The 20359-nt window shown below is 42.7% G+C and overlaps 1 protein-coding gene and 1 pseudogene across 2 annotated transcripts in view; both read left to right on the forward strand.

Annotated features, from left to right (window-relative positions):
• Positions 1-20359, forward strand: part of myot (myotilin) — a 35249-nt gene that overhangs the window by 464 nt on the left and 14426 nt on the right. Inside the window, exons 2-8 of one of the 2 annotated variants that reach the window (XM_086305988.1) lie at positions 5936-5968; positions 6218-6404; positions 6611-6673; positions 6798-6939; positions 11704-11727; positions 12409-12528; positions 12613-12814. In XM_086305988.1, coding sequence (XP_086162114.1) covers positions 5961-5968; positions 6218-6404; positions 6611-6673; positions 6798-6939; positions 11704-11727; positions 12409-12528; positions 12613-12814 — 746 coding nt within the window. In that variant the 5' untranslated portion in view covers positions 5936-5960. Of the gene's footprint in view, positions 1-5935; positions 5969-6217; positions 6405-6610; positions 6674-6797; positions 6940-11703; positions 11728-12408; positions 12815-20359 lie in introns of both variants that reach the window. The other variant, XM_086305980.1, reaches the window with a different exon arrangement.
• On the forward strand, positions 16577-19393 carry LOC147337550 (uncharacterized; annotated as a pseudogene).

A 20359-nucleotide genomic window follows, 5' to 3' on the forward strand; every position in this document is an offset into this window, starting at 1 on the left:
CTGGAGTGACTGAGTTTGCAGCCAGAAGGAAGAGGACAGCTGGAATGATCTGTCTAAAGTTATTTATAATTTATATGCTGCGTCATGTGCTATCTAGCTATATTTCATTGACAATAGTTACCTCGACACGCTATTATTTTAACTACCAACCTTTGTAGCTATGTAACTTCCTACCTACATGCTTATCTAATAACCTACCTTTCTACTCGCCTATCCATCTGTTGATCTACCTACTTACTTTCCCCTGGCTGCCTTCAGCTTCTAGTGACACCACTAAAGATTCTTTGTAGTTACTGTTACAAAACGGCATATATCAAAAGAGAACATCCCAATGCACATCTTTAAATTAGCACAATGATAGTCTTTGAAAAATATATAGGCACACTCAAAGACATTGGTGCAAACTATCCACATAGGATATCGAGTGCAGCAAATGAAGAGGGGAATTTAAAGGGTATAAATAAAAAAAGGAACTGTGTCAGTTACATGTCCTGCAGTGTGAGGCAACATAAGACATACCAGCCAAATTTGAGCTGTGTGTGTGTACAAGCCTGGCATGCCTGTGTGACACTGTGTTCAGCCACTGGGTTCTGGTTGGCCAAAAGAGAGATCAGGTGACCCAGTCTGCGCTAAATTGGTCCTGTGCACAGCCAAGCTGAGGAGGTAGGAGAATTGGAGAGTCATAGGTTGAGGACTAGGACGGTTTCTGGAGTGATGCAACTGAGAAAATTCAAAACGTAATTTCTCTTTGTTATCAGTAGTCCCTTTACAAAGAGTTGGCCTTTGAAATCACCTCTTCACTAAAAAATTAAGTCACTTATTGATAAATGGCTGAATAAGAAAGAAGAGCATGTGCAAAAAGGGTGTAGCTATTGCAGTATACAGTGTGTTAAGTCGATGAGTTGTACAGGGAGCAACAGGCAGGAATGATTTCCTGTGTGGTTCAGTGGTGATTTTTGGTAATTATTTGGTGTTATCCAACATTGTCTTTATCTTGGACAACATCCGCCTCTCCAACACCACTTTAAGGGAGTCCAACTCCATCCCCACAACATTACAGACCAACATACCCAACAACTATGTTGGGTATGTTGGTCTGCTCTGACATTCTGCTCTGAATTCCGCAAAAAATTTCCAACTGGGAATGTCAAATTTCCGAATTCTGACTTATTTTGGAACGCACCAAAACAACCATTGTTACCAATATTAGCATTTAGCTTAAATTACTACTGTATCTGAACAGTCTCAGAGAAACGCTGGAGTGAACCAAGATTCATGCTGTTAGAGAAGATACAATTTAATTCCTTATCATATCCTGCTGCTATCACAAAACATCATACCATATACAGTATAAACTGACACTAATGCTACATTCACTTACTTAAGAGTCTTCTATTAATTACAAAGATATTTCCTGGAAAGACCCATGTATTAAATATATTTCTTAATGTACAACAATGAATAGTACTAGATTTATAGTTTCAGTTTTTCATAAATAACTAATAATAGCTGTGTGCAGTATGCATCATGTAATGCTACTTTTATCACAACTATTACAACTGAGTAAAGCAACAGTGTGTGCCTTTTTGTATCTTTTCTCTTTGCTGGTGTGCTCTTGGTCTGGTCACAGAGATGTATGGAAAAAGTTTAACATGATGTTTGTGTTTGTGCATTTTGCTTAGCCTGTTATAAACCTCCTACATTCAGTGGTTAATACATTACTCTAGATTTTTGGAGGGTACTTTTCAAAGCCCACAGGTTTATATAAAGGTTGCTTTGTTAGCTAATTTTAACACGGTCCACTTCATTCTGGATTTCTGCTCTAATGTGCCATTCCTGTCCACAGCTGAGAGCTGCTAGTGGCTGAAAGCTTCATGGTGTTGTGTACACCAAAGAGGGATCTGTTTAAATGAGCAAGGCTGGCTGTTTCTTCCTGTTTGTCAGAATCTCCTCGTCGACTGCAGGACAGCTCAGTTTTCTTTGATAACTGTAAATGACACATCTATACATGCTGTTAGTGTATAAAATAGATCATTTATGCTAATAACACAGGTTGGAGGATACGTTTGTGGCACCTGTTAACTATCACCATTCACCGTTTGTAATAGCAAACCAAATGACAAACAGTCATCACCATGACTCATCTCCAAAGGCTGGCTTTCTCCTGTCAGGTGAGAACAGGTGCACTGGAAATGCACTTACTGGAATACTGAACTCAGACAGAGTGCAGCCATCTTCCTCTTTCCCCGTGTTACAGAATCAGTGGGCTCAACATGCTGTTAAAAATACCAGCCATGATTCTTCATTGACACATCAGTGAGCAACACGGAGTCGTGTGCCATACGCATTAGCAAGCCATATTGACAAATTACATGCAAATGTTCAGAGTAGCAGTCTGCCGTAATAGGGACCTACGATTGGTCTAAAGTTATGTGATTTTACATATGCATTATACTGTATTAATGCTTCTCACCACACAGACCAGTCACTGTATTCAGAGCTCTGGTGCAGGAGCCCACCGAACTCCTGGCCATGTTTGACTGGGTATGGCTTCAGGGAAACAGGAGGTCTGAGATGGGTAGCATCTTTCCTCTTTGAGGGCTGCTAAAGGCCAACTGGCAATAAGCTTCTGGACGATCTAGTGATGATGTTTGTTCTCCTTTGGATTCATGTTTTAACATCTTCTGTCAGTCTGGACGTCCTTTCGTCTCACTTTAAACTTTAGGCACTTAGAAAAACTTAATAATCTGAAGTCATGACAGTCTACATCGGACACCCAGGGAGGGAGGTCATACTGAGAAGCCTCCAGCAAGTTGCATTATGGGAAATGTAGGGTCTAATACTGCTCAGTCTTCACCTACACTAAAGCAAAAAGGATGCCACTGTCACCCGTGTCTTTGATTTGCCTGCCGTCAGATAATATCAATGTTACATCCTTGTTTGGGACGTCACTGAACTTGGCTGTCACTGCTTGTGTGCCTCTGTCCATCTGTTGCTTGCCAGGTAGTGGATTTGTTGCACTGCATGAACTTGTCCTGTCCTGTTGTCGCTGCCACAAATTCTGCAGTTATATAAGAGAGACAATTGATACAAAGGGTTTAGCAACAGTTGCTGTTGTATCAGCAGTGGGCTTTAGTACGCGCACACACAGCTGTTTGGAGTGATTATGTGAGGGGAAAACTGGATGTACACACGGATGTCATACATGCCTTAGTTGTTTCTTCTTTCTTAAGCTGTGATCCTCTCATTTAGACAATGTTTAGGCTGTGTTTATTTGACTGCTGTGACCCCATGTAGCACAACTAGTACAAATAGTAACCCAGCTAAGATGTACTGTTGTAGATTAAATGTATATAATTCTAGAGTAAAGACTTTTCTTTACCTCTGCGACTTCGACATGGAGATGCGTTGATTTATCACAGCTCAGACAGTCTGTGCAGTGCTTAGGAGGTGACAAAGTTTAATTTAGCCCAGAAACCTGAACCTCAGGCAGCTCCTTCTCTGAAACCAAGACAGACCTCCCAAGGCCGGAAGGCTGAGATCTGAGGGAGTCTTTTGGGTGTATGAGTCTCCTTATGCCTTCAGTTAGCTCAGATATGGCCATGCTGTTGCCAAACAAAGTCATGGAGAAACAGTGACCTGTTACAAGAGTGATTTGGTGCCCTGTTTGAGGAATCCAGTGTGTGAGCTCAAGCGTTTAAGCTTATATGTTTCCACGTCTAACTTTGAGTCTGCGTAAGCGTGCGTGACCATTCATTTGTTTGGGGATGATAAATAGTAATACAAAACATTACTGTGTTTGTATATCACCACCTGAAAGAAACAACAGATCAATAGAAATGCATGTAATCAAGCTTGAATTTAGCTGTATTAAATATAACTGCTGGAGGTTTCTTCCTGTTAAAAGGGAGTTTTTTCTTCCCACTGTTGCCAAGGTCTTCCTCAGAGGGGATTGTCTGATTGTTGGGTTTTCTCTCTAAGGTCTTTACAATATAATTTGCATTGAGGCAAATGTGGCTGTAAAATGTAATTCAAGGCAAACAAAGTGTTGTGTGTTAATTAGTTGTGAAATCCTGTTTTGAAGCTTTGAGTTCAGTATTATAAATGAGGGGTGGAAGTGACTGTGAAACGAACAGCTTGTCAGTTACAAAGTAGCTCCGTCCTGCCTTATTATCTGTTTTACTATCATTTGGACAAAACTTCTTCTTGTTGCAGTAAGATAGTTCTCTCCATTCTGGCCATTTGGAAGAATGCAGATTTAAGGCACATCTTTTTTTATACAGTCTATAAATTAAACCTGTCTAAAGTTTCACTAGACGTGAAATCTCATAATTACATAGGCTTTGTGCATGTTCATTGATCCAAACGTGACGTACAGTCCTGCCAAGATGTTGTTTTAATCAACACCCGACTGTGTGTCTTTTTTAAACAGGGGCTCATCCAGCTTTAATCTCAAGCATTTTTCTGAGGCGTTTTCTGGCCAGGGATGCTCTCAGAAGATTTTACTGATACCAGTGCCGACATCAGTTTTGTTTATAGGCCTACACATGTTCAGCATTAATCCAAAAATGTGTTACTTATTTGATGGTTTACACAAAACAGAAAGACAGCAGAAAGGAGGCTTACAATCCAGGAAATAATTATTTGATCTCTGGCTGAATTTTTAAGTCTGCTCACGTACAAGGAAATTAATAGTTTTTAAATTTTATGCTTGTTGCAATTTAATGGAAAGAGACAGGTTATCGACCAAAGACAGAAAGAAGTATTTCATCCCCTAAAATGCAGTCAGAACAAGCTCCCACAGATTGGCTCAATCAACCTACCAGTCGATCAGTTACAGATTCGCTTGATCTCAACTCGTATGTATAAAGCACACCCGTCCACATGATCAGTTTCTTCCATTCCAACCTCTCCATCACCACGGGCAACACCAGAGAGCTGCCAAAGGACGTCAGGGACAAGGCTGTAGACCTGCACAAGGATGGACTGGACTAAAAGACCATCAGTGCGCTATAATGGATTGAAATCTTGCGATGCAAAGTCACCCTGCTCAAGAAGGCACATATACAGGCCCGTTTTAAGTTTGCCAGTGAACATATAAATGATTCAGTGAAGGGTTGGCAGAAATCAAAAATGTGAGAATGTGTGTGACCCAAAGAACACCATCCCAACACTCCAGCACACCTGTTTGAACCTGTTTTTCTGCTAAGGGTACAGGACAGCTTGACTAACATTAAGCCCCATTAAGAGGCCAATGGATGGAGCAATGAACCATAAAACCAACAGCCAGAACATTGAAGATGGGTCATGGATGGGTCTTCCAGCCTGATACTGACCCAAAACATACCGCCATGTCATGGAGTGGCTGAGCCCGTCTCCAGAGCTCAGTCTGACAGAAAATCTATGGAGGAACGTGAAGCTTTGAGTTGCTGAGCAGCAGCCAAGAAATCTAAAGGATTTAGAGAGTTTCTGTAAAGAGGAGTGGACCAAAGTCCGTCCTGAGACATGTGCAAACCTGCTGAACAACTACATGAAACGCCTCACCACTGTGCTCGCCAGCAAGGGTTTCTAAGCCAAGTATTAAGTCATGTTTATTAAATGAAATGAAACTACCTTCAAATTAGAGACTGTTCACATCTTTGTGAGTAAACTCACAAATTCAGCGGGAGATCACATAATTACTTCCCCACTGCACATGTGACTCGTGTGCAGAAGCAAACAAAAACTGAACCGTGTTTCGAACTGTTGGAAAAAACATTGAATTAATATGATTTAATGGGTTGGAATCTAATTCTTGATTAAGATCTTATTAGTTGCTAAAAGTCTGTGCTGGTGCTTTGTAAAATGAAATGTATGTGTTCAGTCATACCTGCAGACACTCATTTCTACAACACTGTAGCACAGCATGTTTGAGAGTGTCCCTTTGTCTTTGCAGGACCTCTGTCACTGCAGCCTGGAACATGGAACAGTAAGTTAGACCTGCACACAAACACACGTTTCCTTTTCATGAACCATAAGTAATACTTGACTCAATTTAACCTAATTTTATCATAAATCTTTACTTTAAATTTCTAATGATTGTAAGATGGAGACTTACTTTTTGTCCTTAACAATAAGGAAAGAATCCCCACAGTGTGACTCTGTATACAGACTTATGTCCTCACAACCCGAGGAAGCATCCAAACACAGATTTATTCATTTCATTATTGGCGATTAGAGTCCAGAAGGTGCAGAAGAAGACAAGCACCATGTCTCTGACCATCTCCTCCTCCTCTGCTGCTGCATCCTCCACTCGTGAGCTCTCCTCCTGCTCCTCCACCATCTCCTCCTCCTCCTCCTCCTCCACTCTCCTCGGTCAGAGACACTCCAGCCTGGTGCAGCCGCTGTGTGTCAGCCCTCAGAGGGTAATTACAGCCATTTAAAATGAGTCATTTCACCTCATTCGATAAAACACACGAGTATGTTTCATTAAGGGGATAAACTGGTTAAATAGCTAAATGTCATTTTAATGTCCTGTAATGTTGACAGCAACCTTTTTGTAAATAAAGAAATGGACATGGCAAATGATTTTCAAACAAATTAGGTGATTTATATTATTCCATTTCCCCAGACTCAGAGTCCCATCTACAACCAGCAGCATTCAAGCAGCGCAGTGGCGCCCACATTTGTTAAGGTGAAATAAATGTGCACTCTTGTATTTGTTCATGAAAGTGCACAAAGAAAATCAGAAACCATACTCATATGAACCTGTTGTCATACCTTCTCTTGATCATGGTCATCATTGCTCCCTCTGCCAGTGTCTCCACGACGTGTCTACGGTGAAGGGTCAGCTGGTGGTCCTGGAGTGCAGACTGAGGGGGACTCCGCCCCTGCAGGTTATGTGGTACAGAGAGGATGAGCAAATACTGGACTCCGATGATTTTAGGATACTCCGCAAGAGTGAGTGTTTTCATACTTGCTCTGATTTTCCTAAATCTTGGTTCTAACATGTGCCCTCCATACCATTATAAGAGACAGTAATTAAAACTAGACAGCGGAAGGGGGTGATGGAATACACACCCTTCTGCACCTTAGGGTCAGACACACAGGGCAAACAGGATTTAAGCTCTGAAAAAAATGTTTTCCTAGAGAAAACTATAATTTGTATCGCAAAGATTTCTTCACCGTGACTGAAAGCCACTTCCAGTCTACAAAATATTAAATTTTCATATCTGTAGAGTTTATTATATTGATGTGGTGACAGTGTAAAGAATTTCAGTGAGCTGAAATTTGGGAGCCGATTTAAATGGACCTCTATGGGGAACAAACAGGGAGGAGGCTGCACTTTGATGGCATTTGCGAGGAAACCGTTACTCCTATGTCACTGAGGATGACACTGAATGAAAGAGGGCAAGGATATATATATATATATATATTTATTAGGGGTGCAACAATACACAAAATTCACGGTTCGGTTCGGTTCGATATTTTTTCGATACAAAAAAAAATGTTCATGCCTTTTTAATTTGTCATATATTACATTTTCACGGCACATTCCGCACCACATCTCTGTGCGTTCATCATTTGTTTGAAGCCAGCTCACCTCCTGCAACCACTTTTCCGAGAATACGTGCTTCTTTTGTGGTTTGGACTCCTTCTGATATTTGTTTGGAGGTGGAGGAAGACCAAAGTAATTGCTTAAAGGAGCTTCTTCGACAGAGTTCTAAACAAATATCTGTCCTCCTCCTGAAAATCTTATGTACGCAAACACGCGTTGCAACTTCTTATCTTGTGCGTGTTTTTTATTTTGACAGCGAAAGCGCACCTGCGGACCACTTATGTGCAGCCCCGGTTATTTAGCTCATCATATCGCAGCCACAGAAATTCTTTTGTCCATGAAACCATAAAGCTGCACTTTCTTTTTGCCTTATAGTCTGATTTGTCATAACTTCTCCGTTTTGTGGTAAGCTTTTCTTTGGCTGTCACTTCTTCACCCTGACCTGTCTTATTTGGCTCAGCAGAACTAAAATATATATTCTGCTGCTTTTACACACGGACTCACATAAGCTCAGCGATTCTCTGCGCGATCAACCTCTCACATGTTTAAGCTTGCTGTGGGAGATTTCACTCGTCATGTTTGCATAGTAAGCTAACGATTAATAAGACGATGTCAGAGGAATTGGTGCGCAAATTATCATCACTCACAGATCAGTGCTGTCGCTCTCTATACACAGTTCGCACGATTGCAAAGTGAAAGCAACAAACAAGCGCAAATTCAAACGCGATTGCAATATGTCACATATTGACAGTGGCTCACCGATGCCAATGACATAATTACCCAGCTACATTTCCGAAAGAATGCAAAAGCATTGACATATATTTGTCCTTCCTACGATAGCCCGATGGGCAGGGCAGAGATAGATTTTGGTAGCCCGACTGGAAAACTCGCTAGCCCCGGGACGTCGGGCTAGCGATATTGCGAGCCCTGTATCTGATTGAGGAATCACTCATCTTTGGAAAAGAGAGTTTATTACAGAGAAATGGCTCTTTCCAAAATAAAAGCTATACTATACGCTTCTTCTGGGCTATATTCTCAGCAGCATATTAAACATATCAGGTCCCCATAAGGAGAATCATGTGCTAACAGCTGTCTAAATGACTCGGGTAAAGTTTGTAGCATGCGTGCTTGTTGTTTTTGTCTGCTTCCACTTGTCTTTGCACTAGGATGATGTCGGTGTAAATGTTCAGTCATATTCGTTGTGTTCCCACTAGTGCTGTCAGCGTTAATCTCGTTAAAATGACGTTAACGCCACAACACGGCAAATCTCCGTTAACGAGCTACCGTGGATTGTCCCGTGCATGGGGCTGGATGGCCAACACGTTAACGAGCTAACTGCGCTAACACACTAGTTCCCACCCATGTAATTGAGCATTGCGTGGCACATCCAACATACTGTTTTACTTTAGTCCATGACGCGCTTACCTTCAGGGTCATACGTCACATGAAAACCAAAATAGTTCCAAACGCCAGATCTGAATGAGGGTGGGGGAGGTTCAATTTGAGGTTCAATATGTATATGTATGTATATATGTATATGAGGAAGAGGGAAAGGAAGTTACAAAACAAAGACAAAACCAGTGTGTCAGTGTAGTTAAAAGGGAGTTTTTCCTTCCCACTGTTGCCAAAGTGCTTGCTCATAGGGGGTCATATGATTGTTGGGTTTTTCTCTGTATCTATGAAGCGCCTTGAGGCGACTTATGTTGTGATTTGGCGCTATATAAATAAAATTGAATTGAATTGAATAGTTATTGGCATCGGTGATCCACTGTCAATATGTGACATATTGAAATCGCGTTTGAATTTGCGCTTGTTTTTTGCTTTCACTTTGCAATCGTGCGAACTGTGTATAGAGAGCGACAGCACTGATCTGTGAGTGATGATAATTTGCGCACCAATTCCTCTGACATCGTCTTATCAATCGTTAGCTTACTATGCAAACATGACAAGTGAAATCTCCCGCAGCAAGCTTGCACAGAGAATCGCTGAGCATTATGTGAGTGCGTGTGTAAAAGCAGCAGGATATATATTTTAGTTCTGCTGAGCCAAATAAGACAGGTCAGGGTGCAGAAGTGACAGCCAAAGAAAACTGTCACAAAACGGAAAAGTTATGACAAATCAGACTATAAGGCAAAAAGAAAGTGCAGCTTTATGGTTTCACACAGCAAAATCTCCAGTGTTAAATTAACACTAGAGAGGGTCTATATGGGTCCACACCTCTGAGTGTTAAATACAACACTGTTGAGTGTTAAATTAACACTTTTGACAGTGTTATATGTTTAAAAGTAACCTAGTCAGTTTTGAAGATTAACAAAGACTAACACTGAGCAGTGCTGATTTTCTAACACTGGAATATTTCTAACATTTTGAGTTATTTGAGTCCCACTGAAAACACTACGTCCAGATGAACAGATTCAACCTTTTGGAATATAGAATGCAAATGATGGTTGATAAATAGCTGGGTATGGAATATGACCACTGGCTAATTAAGGCCAATTCATAGCCAGTCGCCTCAAGGGACTTTATATTGCATGGCAAAGACCCTACACTGTAAAAGAAAACCCCAACAATCTAACGATCCCCTATGAGCAAGCACTTGGCGACAGTGGGAAGGAAAAACTCCCTTTTAACAGGAAGAAACCTTCAGAAGAACCAGGCTCAAAAAGGGGCAGTCATCTTCCGCGACCGGTTGGGGCATAGACAGCATTGTTTGTTGGAAACATGAAGCCAATACAGAAGAACCCTAAATGTACATTCGGTCTGAAGTCTACCAGATGGCAACAGCTAGCCTAATTGAAACCTACAGAAATCTATAGGAAAACAGCTTTCTTTCTTTCTTTCTTTCTTTCTTTCTTTCTTTCTTTCTTTCTTTCTTTCTTTCTTAGCTGGTTTTTGCAATCAAGATGGCAACGGTAATAATGCTCATCTTGATGCTACAAAATGGGACTTCAGAGACCAATGGATGATGTTACTGTAGCTATATCAATGTTTTATACAGTCTATATTCTATACTGTCTATGGGGGTTGAGGGGACAGAGTTGCAGTGGTGTATACAAATGGGAAGTCGAAAGATGTGAGTGGAGAAGAAATGCTCAGTTCCCAAGCAGCCTGAGCCTTACTGTGAACTGCCTTTCAGTAATAGGCATAGTTGTAGTGAGAAAGAGCAAAATGCAAGGCAGCACCTCGGAGCAATGTTATCCATCGCCCCTGATCCTCTTCCTCCACGGCCCTGTCTGTCTGTGAGATGAACTTTTGTGGGGATGTCCGTGACTGTTCATGAAATGCTGGGCTTCTCCATCTTCTGGGGCGGGCCTACGGTGGAGCTCTGAAGATGAGGTGCTGCTGAAGATCATGAGTCCTCCTGATCCTGAATGAATTTCAGTCCAAAGTCTTGTAACTCGTATAAAGTTTAAATGAAGTACGGCCAAGCGATAGGGTCCCACAGTGACCTGGGTTGGTGCCTTTTTTTTCGGGTGCTTTCCCATTCAAATGAATGGGGAAAAATTCTGAAGTTTTTTGGGAATTTTGCAGAAACCGTGTGACAAATCGGTACCCAAAGTCATAGCTCACCATTCCCAATCGAGCCGCACAAAATGATATAACATGTTGGGGTTGTCTCAAAGCTGCGGGGTGAGTTTCGCAGCAAAATTTCACATGATCAGATGTTTCGCAGCAGAAGAAATTTCAGACTGGGGCTGGGAAGAATAAATCCGACAAATAATAAGAAGTGTGCTACTGCATAGGCGACCTTAATAATCATTAAAAAAAAAAAAAAGACTGAAACTAGTAGAAACAAAATTAAACATTTTCAAACAATAAAAACTAAACTGACGTAGGAAAAGCTACTCTGGAAACTAACTGCAACTAAACTGGATACAAAAAAATCAAAATCAAAGCTAATTAGAAAATACTAAACTATAATAGCTGGTTTGGATGAAGGATTAAGCAGAAATACACTCCTCGATCTCACCTCTGAAGAGTGTGTAAAGATCCACACCCTGCACTCAAACATCTTTTTATCCCACGGTTAAGAGCTCACACGGGTCAGATTAGAGGCGCTTAGATGTTTTCTATCCAGAAACAGAATTCAATATATACAACTCTGAAAATATTATTACCGTGTAAATTCTCCAGAAATGATCTCATCTCTTTGCTTATTCTTCCAGAGGCCAGTTCTGCATCAGTGCCGGGTGAGTACCTGATGTTAATTACATTCAAACTCAAAGAGAAGCCATTTCCCCAAAGTGTCAAACCTACTCGACATTGTAAGATACAAAAAACAAAAAAACAAAGTCTCTGAAATTACTAAAAGTGATGTTTCTGTGTTGTTATTTAAATTTTCTTTGTTTTGTTTTGTTTTTGAGAGAATCCATGTTCCCCTCTGCAGGTGAATAACTTTCCAAAGCCTGTAAGATCAGAGAAGAAACATGTGCCCTGGATGGTTTATGGTATCGAGCTTATAGAGGATGGAGCATGGATCACATGACCAGAGTCACTGAACTATTAATTTGAGCCTCATGTCTGAATCATCAGTTTTTAAGTCTCTTTAATGGTAAAGTCAGGGCTTCCTGTACTGATCGAAGTGAGGTAGTTAAACCAAAGAGGCGTCTTGCGATCGCAGTAGCTCTCTGTGATGAGAGGGGAAAGTTCTTTCCACTAAAAGAAAGTGAAACACTGACAATTTTACATGTTGTTATACAACAGTGCTACTGGTCTAAGACCGTAAAAGGCCTCCATCTTTAATTGATATGGTCCGTTTGATTTGATAATAGGGGTGTGTTTCTATAACAACCAGGAGCAGTGCGTCTTTGATCATGTGTGAAACTGCAGCCCTGGCGTCTTGATTACCAATGCTGTGTTAACCCCTGCAGAGGAGCTGTGTACGCTGGTGATCACTGAGGCCTTTCCCGAAGACTCTGGCCTGTTTAAGTGTGTGGTCCACAACGCTTTCGGCACTGTCTCCTGCTCAGCCATGCTGGAAGTTTATGACGGTGGGAAGTCCAGTTGTACATACCACAATGTTTTCCAGTTAAAAGTTCACATAGTGACTCTGTTACTTTACACCCCACACGCAGACCTGGACGAGCAGTTGGAGGCCGAGGCCATTCATCAGGAAGCTGTTTCTATCAGGCAAGATAAAGAGGCCATGTCCCAACAAGAGACTTTGTCCTGCAGAGCAAGCAGCAGAGACTTTCCTCCAGGGCTGTCAGACAGTATCAACCTCCCTCCTCCTGAGTGGCCTGACAGCGCTGTAGAAGATGACATCCCTGTTGCAGAGTGAGTGCATGATGGTCTCATGAACATCCAACAGTATCTACAGTGCAGTGCAGTGCTTTTGCATGTTTATCACACTTACATGTTTCAGATCATCAAAGAATTTTAAATATTAGGCAAGGATGACCTGAGTAAATACAAAATGCACTTACTTTTTCTGTGTGAACAAATAATTGCCTCCTGAAGCTAATAACAGCTTGTGCCACCACTGACAGTAAAAACTGCAACCAAGCTTTTGTGATAACTCACAATGAGTCTCACCGAGGATACATTTTGGCCCACTCTTCTATGCAGAGTTGTTTTCATTTGGCTTCATGGGAGGGTGTTTGATGATGAATGGACTATTTAAGCTCATCTTGAAGTTCAAGGTACAAACTGACATCCTGAAGGATTACAGCAAGTCTCAAAAGCAGCAGAGCAGCCCCAGACCATCTCACCATGTTTGACTGTTGGATCATCATTTTATGAAACGCTGTGTTAGATTTATTCCAGATGTAACAGAACTCACACTGTTGCAAAATGTCATTCTACTGCTGCAGTCCCAAAATCTTAGAAATGGCCTTTTAACCATTTCCAGGCAAATATTCAAAAACCTAAGAAATCAGGAAGTGGGGAAAAACACTTTTCACAGCACAGTACAAATATTACATAACTCTGATGTCACTGTTTATGCACACTGATATGTATTTGTGGTTTTATGGCACTATTCAATGTGTATGACTCTACATCCCTGTTTTGTATAAAAAATACCCTTTTTTATTTACGAACTTTAGTTTGTTTTATACTGTATGGTATTGGATATTTCCTTTACGCATTTGTAGTTCTACTTTTATCCAGATGAGGTCGCTGTTATATTATTGCATTATCTCTCTCACCTGACACCGTACAGTCGATACTCCATACTTCTAAGAACGAGCCAGAAGTATGTTTGATAATTGATCAGAGAACAATTTCTACTTTCGGGGGAAACATATTTAAATTTACGCAGTAAATAGAAATAACATGTGTGTACTACGTGTAACGATGCTGAGCTTTCGGAAAAACTAAACCAATCTGCCAGACGTGCGCGGTCACGTCACTCCGCGTGCTGCTCGTGAGCGCGCGGTGTCACCTGTTGCAGTCTTGCCTCGCGCTTCTTCTCCTCAGTGGAGTTTCGGGGGTCGCGCTCTTCCCGCTTCAGTGAGTCCTCTCTCAGGTTTAAGGACAGTGGTGTGGAAACGTTTACCGAGGTAAGAAAGCCCCCGCATGTGTCTGCACCGGTAGCGGCAATACGCATGTTTTTACTACCTGCTGTTAACTTTGGCTGTTTGGACTCCAGCTCGTTTAACTCCGTACTATCGCCGCTTTTTAATCTTCCAACAGGATAATTTTCCTTCCTTGTTTATATCGTGGAAACCTGATATGCTATGTCCTCCTTAAAAGGTCAAACTATGTTTAGAGCGCTTGGAAAGTGAACTTTGGTCTATTTAGGGGGTCGGTGTCATTTGGTTGGTGCTGTTTGACCCAGGCTGTGGGGTAGACGTCATAACTGAAATTAAGCCAATTAAGACATTTACGACGCCGTCAGGTGCGAAACGGTCATTCATCGCTTTTCTGGAGTAGCTTTCAGGCTGTCCTTTCTGTGTATACCATAAATATGTGGCTTTATTTAGCTGTTTAGCTGTGTTTGGTGAGCACAGTCCCCGCTCGGGCCAAGTGGTACCTCAGAATGGGCTATGAGCTCATCAGTACAGTGGCAACTCTACCTTCAAGCCACCGGTGTGTGTGTGTGTGTGTGTGTGTGTGTGTGTGTGTGTGTGTGTGTAAATTCCATCCAAAAGAAGACTTCTCCATTCTGATGTGTTACTATGATGGGTTTAAGCAGAACCACAATGGATCATGAACCACAAATAAATTCTCAGTAAAATAAATATAATATATAAGTTTAGTAATAGGCTGCAGATAAAAATAACATCACTTCACTGATGCTGTTCAGTAAGTTGGTTTTTAGTGTGTTGCTTTGATTGTCCTCATTCTTCGGTTCACATTCAGCTAGAGCGAGTGTTTGGCGGTGTGAAGTATGTTTGGCTGTCCAGCCTATATGAGCGTTCAGAGCTATGATCTCATCTGTAATGTGAAGAGCAGACATGGCGTTGGTGTCCTTCAGAAACCCCCCCTCTCCCCGGTCTTCCTCTGTGTTACACACAACAACAGTTGTTCAGAAACTGTTGGCAGCAGTCTGGCAATTAAGGTCAAGTTGAGGTTCTTTGGCCGCCATCAAGTTTATCTGATTATCGATTAAATTATTTGATCAGGAAGAGGAAATTATCTGAGGCTGGCAAGGCATCTGTTGGTTTTTCCTACAGTAAAAATAACAGCCCAGATAAATGATGGTGCAGTGTACCTATTATGGCCGGTGTTCTGAGAAACCATCCTACTCTGACAAAACGTCCTACCCGTATTATAATTTGACGGTGACTTGCGACTAAACCTAACCATAACCTTAACCTTAAACATAACCTTAAGAAGTATTCTGGATGGGTGAGAGAAAAAGAAGTTAATTCGGCGTTGGTGTTGTGCGCCTGCGCCGCGTCTGCTCAGAAACATTGGGTAGGATGTTTTTTTTTTAGTTTTTTTTTTTTTTTTTTAGGTAGGATTGATTCCCAGAACACCTGTTAAAGAGCACTTTAAAATCTGAAAATGAATGGGTTCGTTTTCTTTGAGGCACTTTGTGTGACCCAGCTGGCACATATAGGAGTGACTTTGTTTTCCATTTTCTTCCTTTTTTCTTTTATTAAGTACCCACAACCACTCACCCCCACCCCAAGTTCCATGGCTGTTACCAAGATATAAAGGGAAATGATAGAATCAAAGAATAGATTCATATTATATCGTTACTGTGTTGCAGTCAGTGAACTTCCATGGAAGTCTTTTTGTGTGTGTGTGTGTGTGTGTGTGTGTGTGTGTGTGTGTGTGTGTGCGCGCGCGTTAAACGGGTTGGGTCACCAGTAAAGTGTCTGCACCTGCCAGCCGATGTCCGAATACCAAGATTAATATAGCTTTGCCCACTTAATCACACAAACACACACACTTTCACAGGATTAGATCACAGACGCACACGGGCACATATATCATGTATTCAGACAGTAGCATTTAAAACACACACAAAAAAAATCCCACACATGGATCAACACATTGAATGCACTGTCATTAATTAACTGAGCCTCTGGCAGGTTAATATCCACTTACACAAAGCAGGAGCGTTTAACCAGTAGGCCTGAGCAGGGTCTGTTTTTTCAGGCCTTCCTCATATTTCACCAGGCTTGTAGGTATATGACACTATTTGTGTGGATATGAGGAATTAACCAATCAGATCTGAGAAAAATTAATCAGAATCAGCTGATTTCTTTGTACAGTGACTTTAGGATATTTAACAAAACCATGCAATGCAGTACATGGGCGTTTGCTGAAAGGCATTAGCTTTTTTTAAAAATTGTGTTGTTTTTTTCCCCCAGAAAATTTCAGCTGTGTACAAAAGTGTATAGGGGGACAGTCGGTGCTGAAAAACACATATAATCTCTGTTAAAAGCTGCAAAGAAATCATCTTTATGCCCGAGTCCCTACTTCCGGCGCCACTCCGAGCTGGCAGCCAGTATCAGCAGCTCCAACCTGACAGAGTCCTTTTTTCTCTTTAATATATGTTCCTCTGTTGTTTTGTGTTTATTGTTTTTGTTTTTCTATTGTGGACTGCTGTCCCCCACAATGGAGCTCAGAATTCTATGGACAATGGTGTTCTTTATTACATTTTTTACGGCGTCTTTGTCCGGAGAGCGCGTGGAGGTCCGACCTCCCATTGTTTACAGCAGGGATCAGCTGTTAGCCCTCGGAGCCTCCGCTGCCCTGCCTACCGCCAAGCAAGCTAACATCCCCCGTGAGGTGAGGAGGAAGAGACGCGGTACTCGAGCCGGGATCGGGCGTCGCAGTAAAGTTAGGAGGTACCGGCCAGCGATTCCATCTATTATTATGGGGAATGTGAGATCTCTCCCCAATAAAGTAGACGAACTGGCAGCCCTTACCCGACATCAGAGGAGCTACAGGGAGTGCAGCCTGATGTGCTTCACAGAGTCGTGGCTAACTGCGCTAACTCCGGACTCACACGTAAACATGGATGGTTTTCATCTGATCCGGGCCGACAGAACAACGGAGAGTGGTAAGAAGAGAGGAGGGGGTCTGGCTGTGTATGTGAACCATAGATGGTGTAACTCTGGGCATTTATCTATCAAAGAGACGCTATGCTGTAAGGACATTGAGCTGCTAGTCCTGCACACTGTAACCAGCAGACTCCAAACACAGCAAACTCAGGCCCTTTTCCTGATCTCTGGGGACTTTAATCACATCTCCCTGTCCATCTCCAGTCTATGTATAAACCTCTAGTACACAGAGAACCAGTAGTGAAACGCACCGTAAGGAAATGGTCAGCAGAGACTGAAGAGGCTCTGAGGGACTGTTTCCGTTCTACTGTGTGGGACAACCTCTGCAGCCCCCTGGAGGATGACGTTAACAGCATCAAAGACTGCATTACGGATTACATGAACTTCTGTGTGGACAACACCGTACCCATCTAAAAGGTACGGTGTTTTTCTAACAACACGCCATGGATAAATCCTGAAATTAAGGCTCTCCTCAAGGAGAAGAAGAGTCTTTAGATCTGGAGACAAACAGGAGCTGAGAGTTGTTCAGAAGAAGCTGAAATGGAAGATAAGGCAAGGAAAGGAAAACTACAGGAGGAAGATGGAAGAGCAGCTGCAACAGGACAACATCAGAGGGGTTTGGAACAGCCTGAAGACAATTTCAGGACAAAAACCAACCCCACAGGCTGCAGGAGACTTGGGGTGGGTGAATGACCTAAATAAATATTTTAATAGGTTTGATCAAACACCCACCCCTCCCACAGCATCGTCCCCCCTGCTGCAATCTGCCTGTCCTTCATCTCAGGACTTCACACCTCTCAGCTTCACACCTCCCAGCTCCCAGTCATTACACCCACCCCCGGCTTCTGTGGACTCCAACATACACACCCCTCCCCCAAAATCCACTCTTTCTATCTCAGCACTTCAAGTGAGGAATGAGCTTCGCAAGATCAAGGTACGGAAGGCTGCAGGTCCAGATGGCGTCAGCTCCAGGCTCCTGAGATGCTGCGCAGATGAACTGTGTGGCATCCTAGGATATCTGTTCAACCTGAGCCTGTCACTGGGGAAAGTACCACAGCTGTGGAAGACATCCTGCGTGGTACTGGTACCAAAGACCTCCCATCCCAAGGACCTCAGCAGCTACAGGCCGGTAGCCCTGACATCGCATCTGATGAAGACCCTTGAGAGGTTGGTTCTAAACCATCTGCGCCCCCTGGTGAGGTCTTCATTGGATCCGCTGCAGTTTGCTTACCAGACTGGCATTGGGGTGGAGGACGCCATCATCTACCTCCTGCACCAAGCTCTGACTCACCTGGAGAAGCCTGGAAGCACTGTGAGGATCATGTTCTTTGATTTTTCCAGTGCTTTTAACACCATCCAGCCACGACTTCTGAGAGACAAGCTGGAGCTATCGGGAGTGGACCAACACATGTCCCAGTGGATACTGGACTACCTCACAGAACGTCCACAGTATGTGAGGTCACAGGGCTGTGTCTCTGACACGCTGGTCTGCAGTACGGGGGCCCCACAGGGACTGTGCTGGCACCGTTCCTCTTCACCCTCTACACTGCAGACTGCTCCATCAACTCCCCACGCTGCCACCTACAGAAGTTCTCTGACGACTCTGTCATAGTCGGCCTCATCACAGGTACAGACTCAGAGTACAGACAGTGGACTCTGGACTTTGTTGACTGGTGTCAGCAGAACCACCTGCTGATCAACGCCGGGAAAACCAAGGAGTTGGTGGTGGACTTCCGGAGACGCAGACCCACCACACTGACACCGGTGAACATCCAGGGAGTGGACATTGAGATAGTGGACTCTTATAGGTGGGTGTTCACCTGAATAATAAACTGGACTGGAGCCACAACACTGATGCTCTTTACAGGAAGGGTCAGAGCAGACTCTCCCTGCTGAGGCGGCTGAGGTCATTTGGAGTCCAGGGAGCGCTTTTAAAGACCTTCTATGACTCTGTGGTGGCATCTGTCATTTTTTACAGTGTTGTATGTTGGAGCAGCGGTTTATCGGCAGCTGAGAGGAAGAGGTTGGATAAACTCATCAGGAAGGCCAGCTCTGTTCTGGGATGCACTCTGGACCCAGTGCAGGTGGTGGGAGACAGAAGGACCCTGGCCAAAATAACATCTCTGATGGACAGTCTCCCACCCCATGCATGTAAATGTTGCTGAACTGCAGAGCTCCTTCAGTGACAGACTGCTGCATCCTAGATGCATGAAGGAGCGTTTCCACAGGTCCTTCCTCCCTGCAGCTGTCAGACTGTACAATCAGAACTGCTCCCAACAAACATAGATGTTTACATCTGCGCTGTAACTGCAATAAGTTAATCAACCGATTCACACTACAACCTGCTTTGCCTCTTATCTGTAGCTATTTTTATTTAAATGGCCTGCATTTGTATAGCGCTTTTCTAGTCCCTAAGGACCCCAAAGCGCTTCACACTACATTCAGTCATCCACCCATTCACACACACATTCACACACTGGAGTTGGTAAGCTACATTGTAGCCACAGCTGCCCTGGGGCGCACTCACAGAGGCGAGGCTGCCGGACACTGGCGCCACCGGGCCCTCTGACCACCACCAGTAGGCAAACATGGGATTAGTATCTTGCCCAAGGATATTTGGCATGCAGCCAGGAGGCAGCTTAGGATCGAACCACCGACCTTCTGATTAGTGGCTGACCTGCTCTGCCACCTGAGCTACAGCCACCCCATATTATTTAATTTAATAACTGTACAATACTCTCTGTATATAGTAACCACTGTCCTTGATGTAAATATGTAAAAATTGTGTATGTTTCTGTTCCATGTCCTGTGCACTGTTTGTTTGTATATCTGTCTTTTTGGCTGCTGTTACAACCAAATTCCCCCTTGTGGGACAATTAAAGGATTATTCTATTCTATTCTATAATTTAAAGACTGGATCATGACTTTGTTCAACAGAGTTCTGACTATTTCAGTTCTTCTGAGCTCGATGGAATACTCATGAATGTACCGGTAGTTCACAATGTTTATTATGAAGTTTATTATAGAAGTTGTTTGTTTTTTGCAGCAGTAAGCTACACTGTTGCACATTTAAAGCCTGACAGCTCCTAACACTGCTTTTTTTTTTTTTTTTTTTTTTTTTACATGACCGGATTTCATATGCATGTTACATGGACGATAGACACACTAAAGCTTTTACAGCAGTCTATACTTAAAATTCTGTTTAACTGTATGTGTATTAAACTGAGAAAGGTTAAACAGAGCGAGGGAAACAAACCGATAAGTGTACTGAGCAGAGATGTTGGCAAACTGGCAATTTAAAGTGTTACACTCTTCAGACAGAAGTTTTCAGGCAGCCAGTGTGCGCTATTTACTGATC

This window comes from Aulonocara sp. 'chitande type north' Nkhata Bay, linkage group LG2, assembly GCF_057382095.1.
Source record: "Aulonocara sp. 'chitande type north' Nkhata Bay isolate Kocher_YH1m ecotype deep benthic linkage group LG2, A_spYH_male_GT1.1, whole genome shotgun sequence".
NCBI lineage: Eukaryota > Metazoa > Chordata > Actinopteri > Cichliformes > Cichlidae > Aulonocara > Aulonocara sp. 'chitande type north' Nkhata Bay.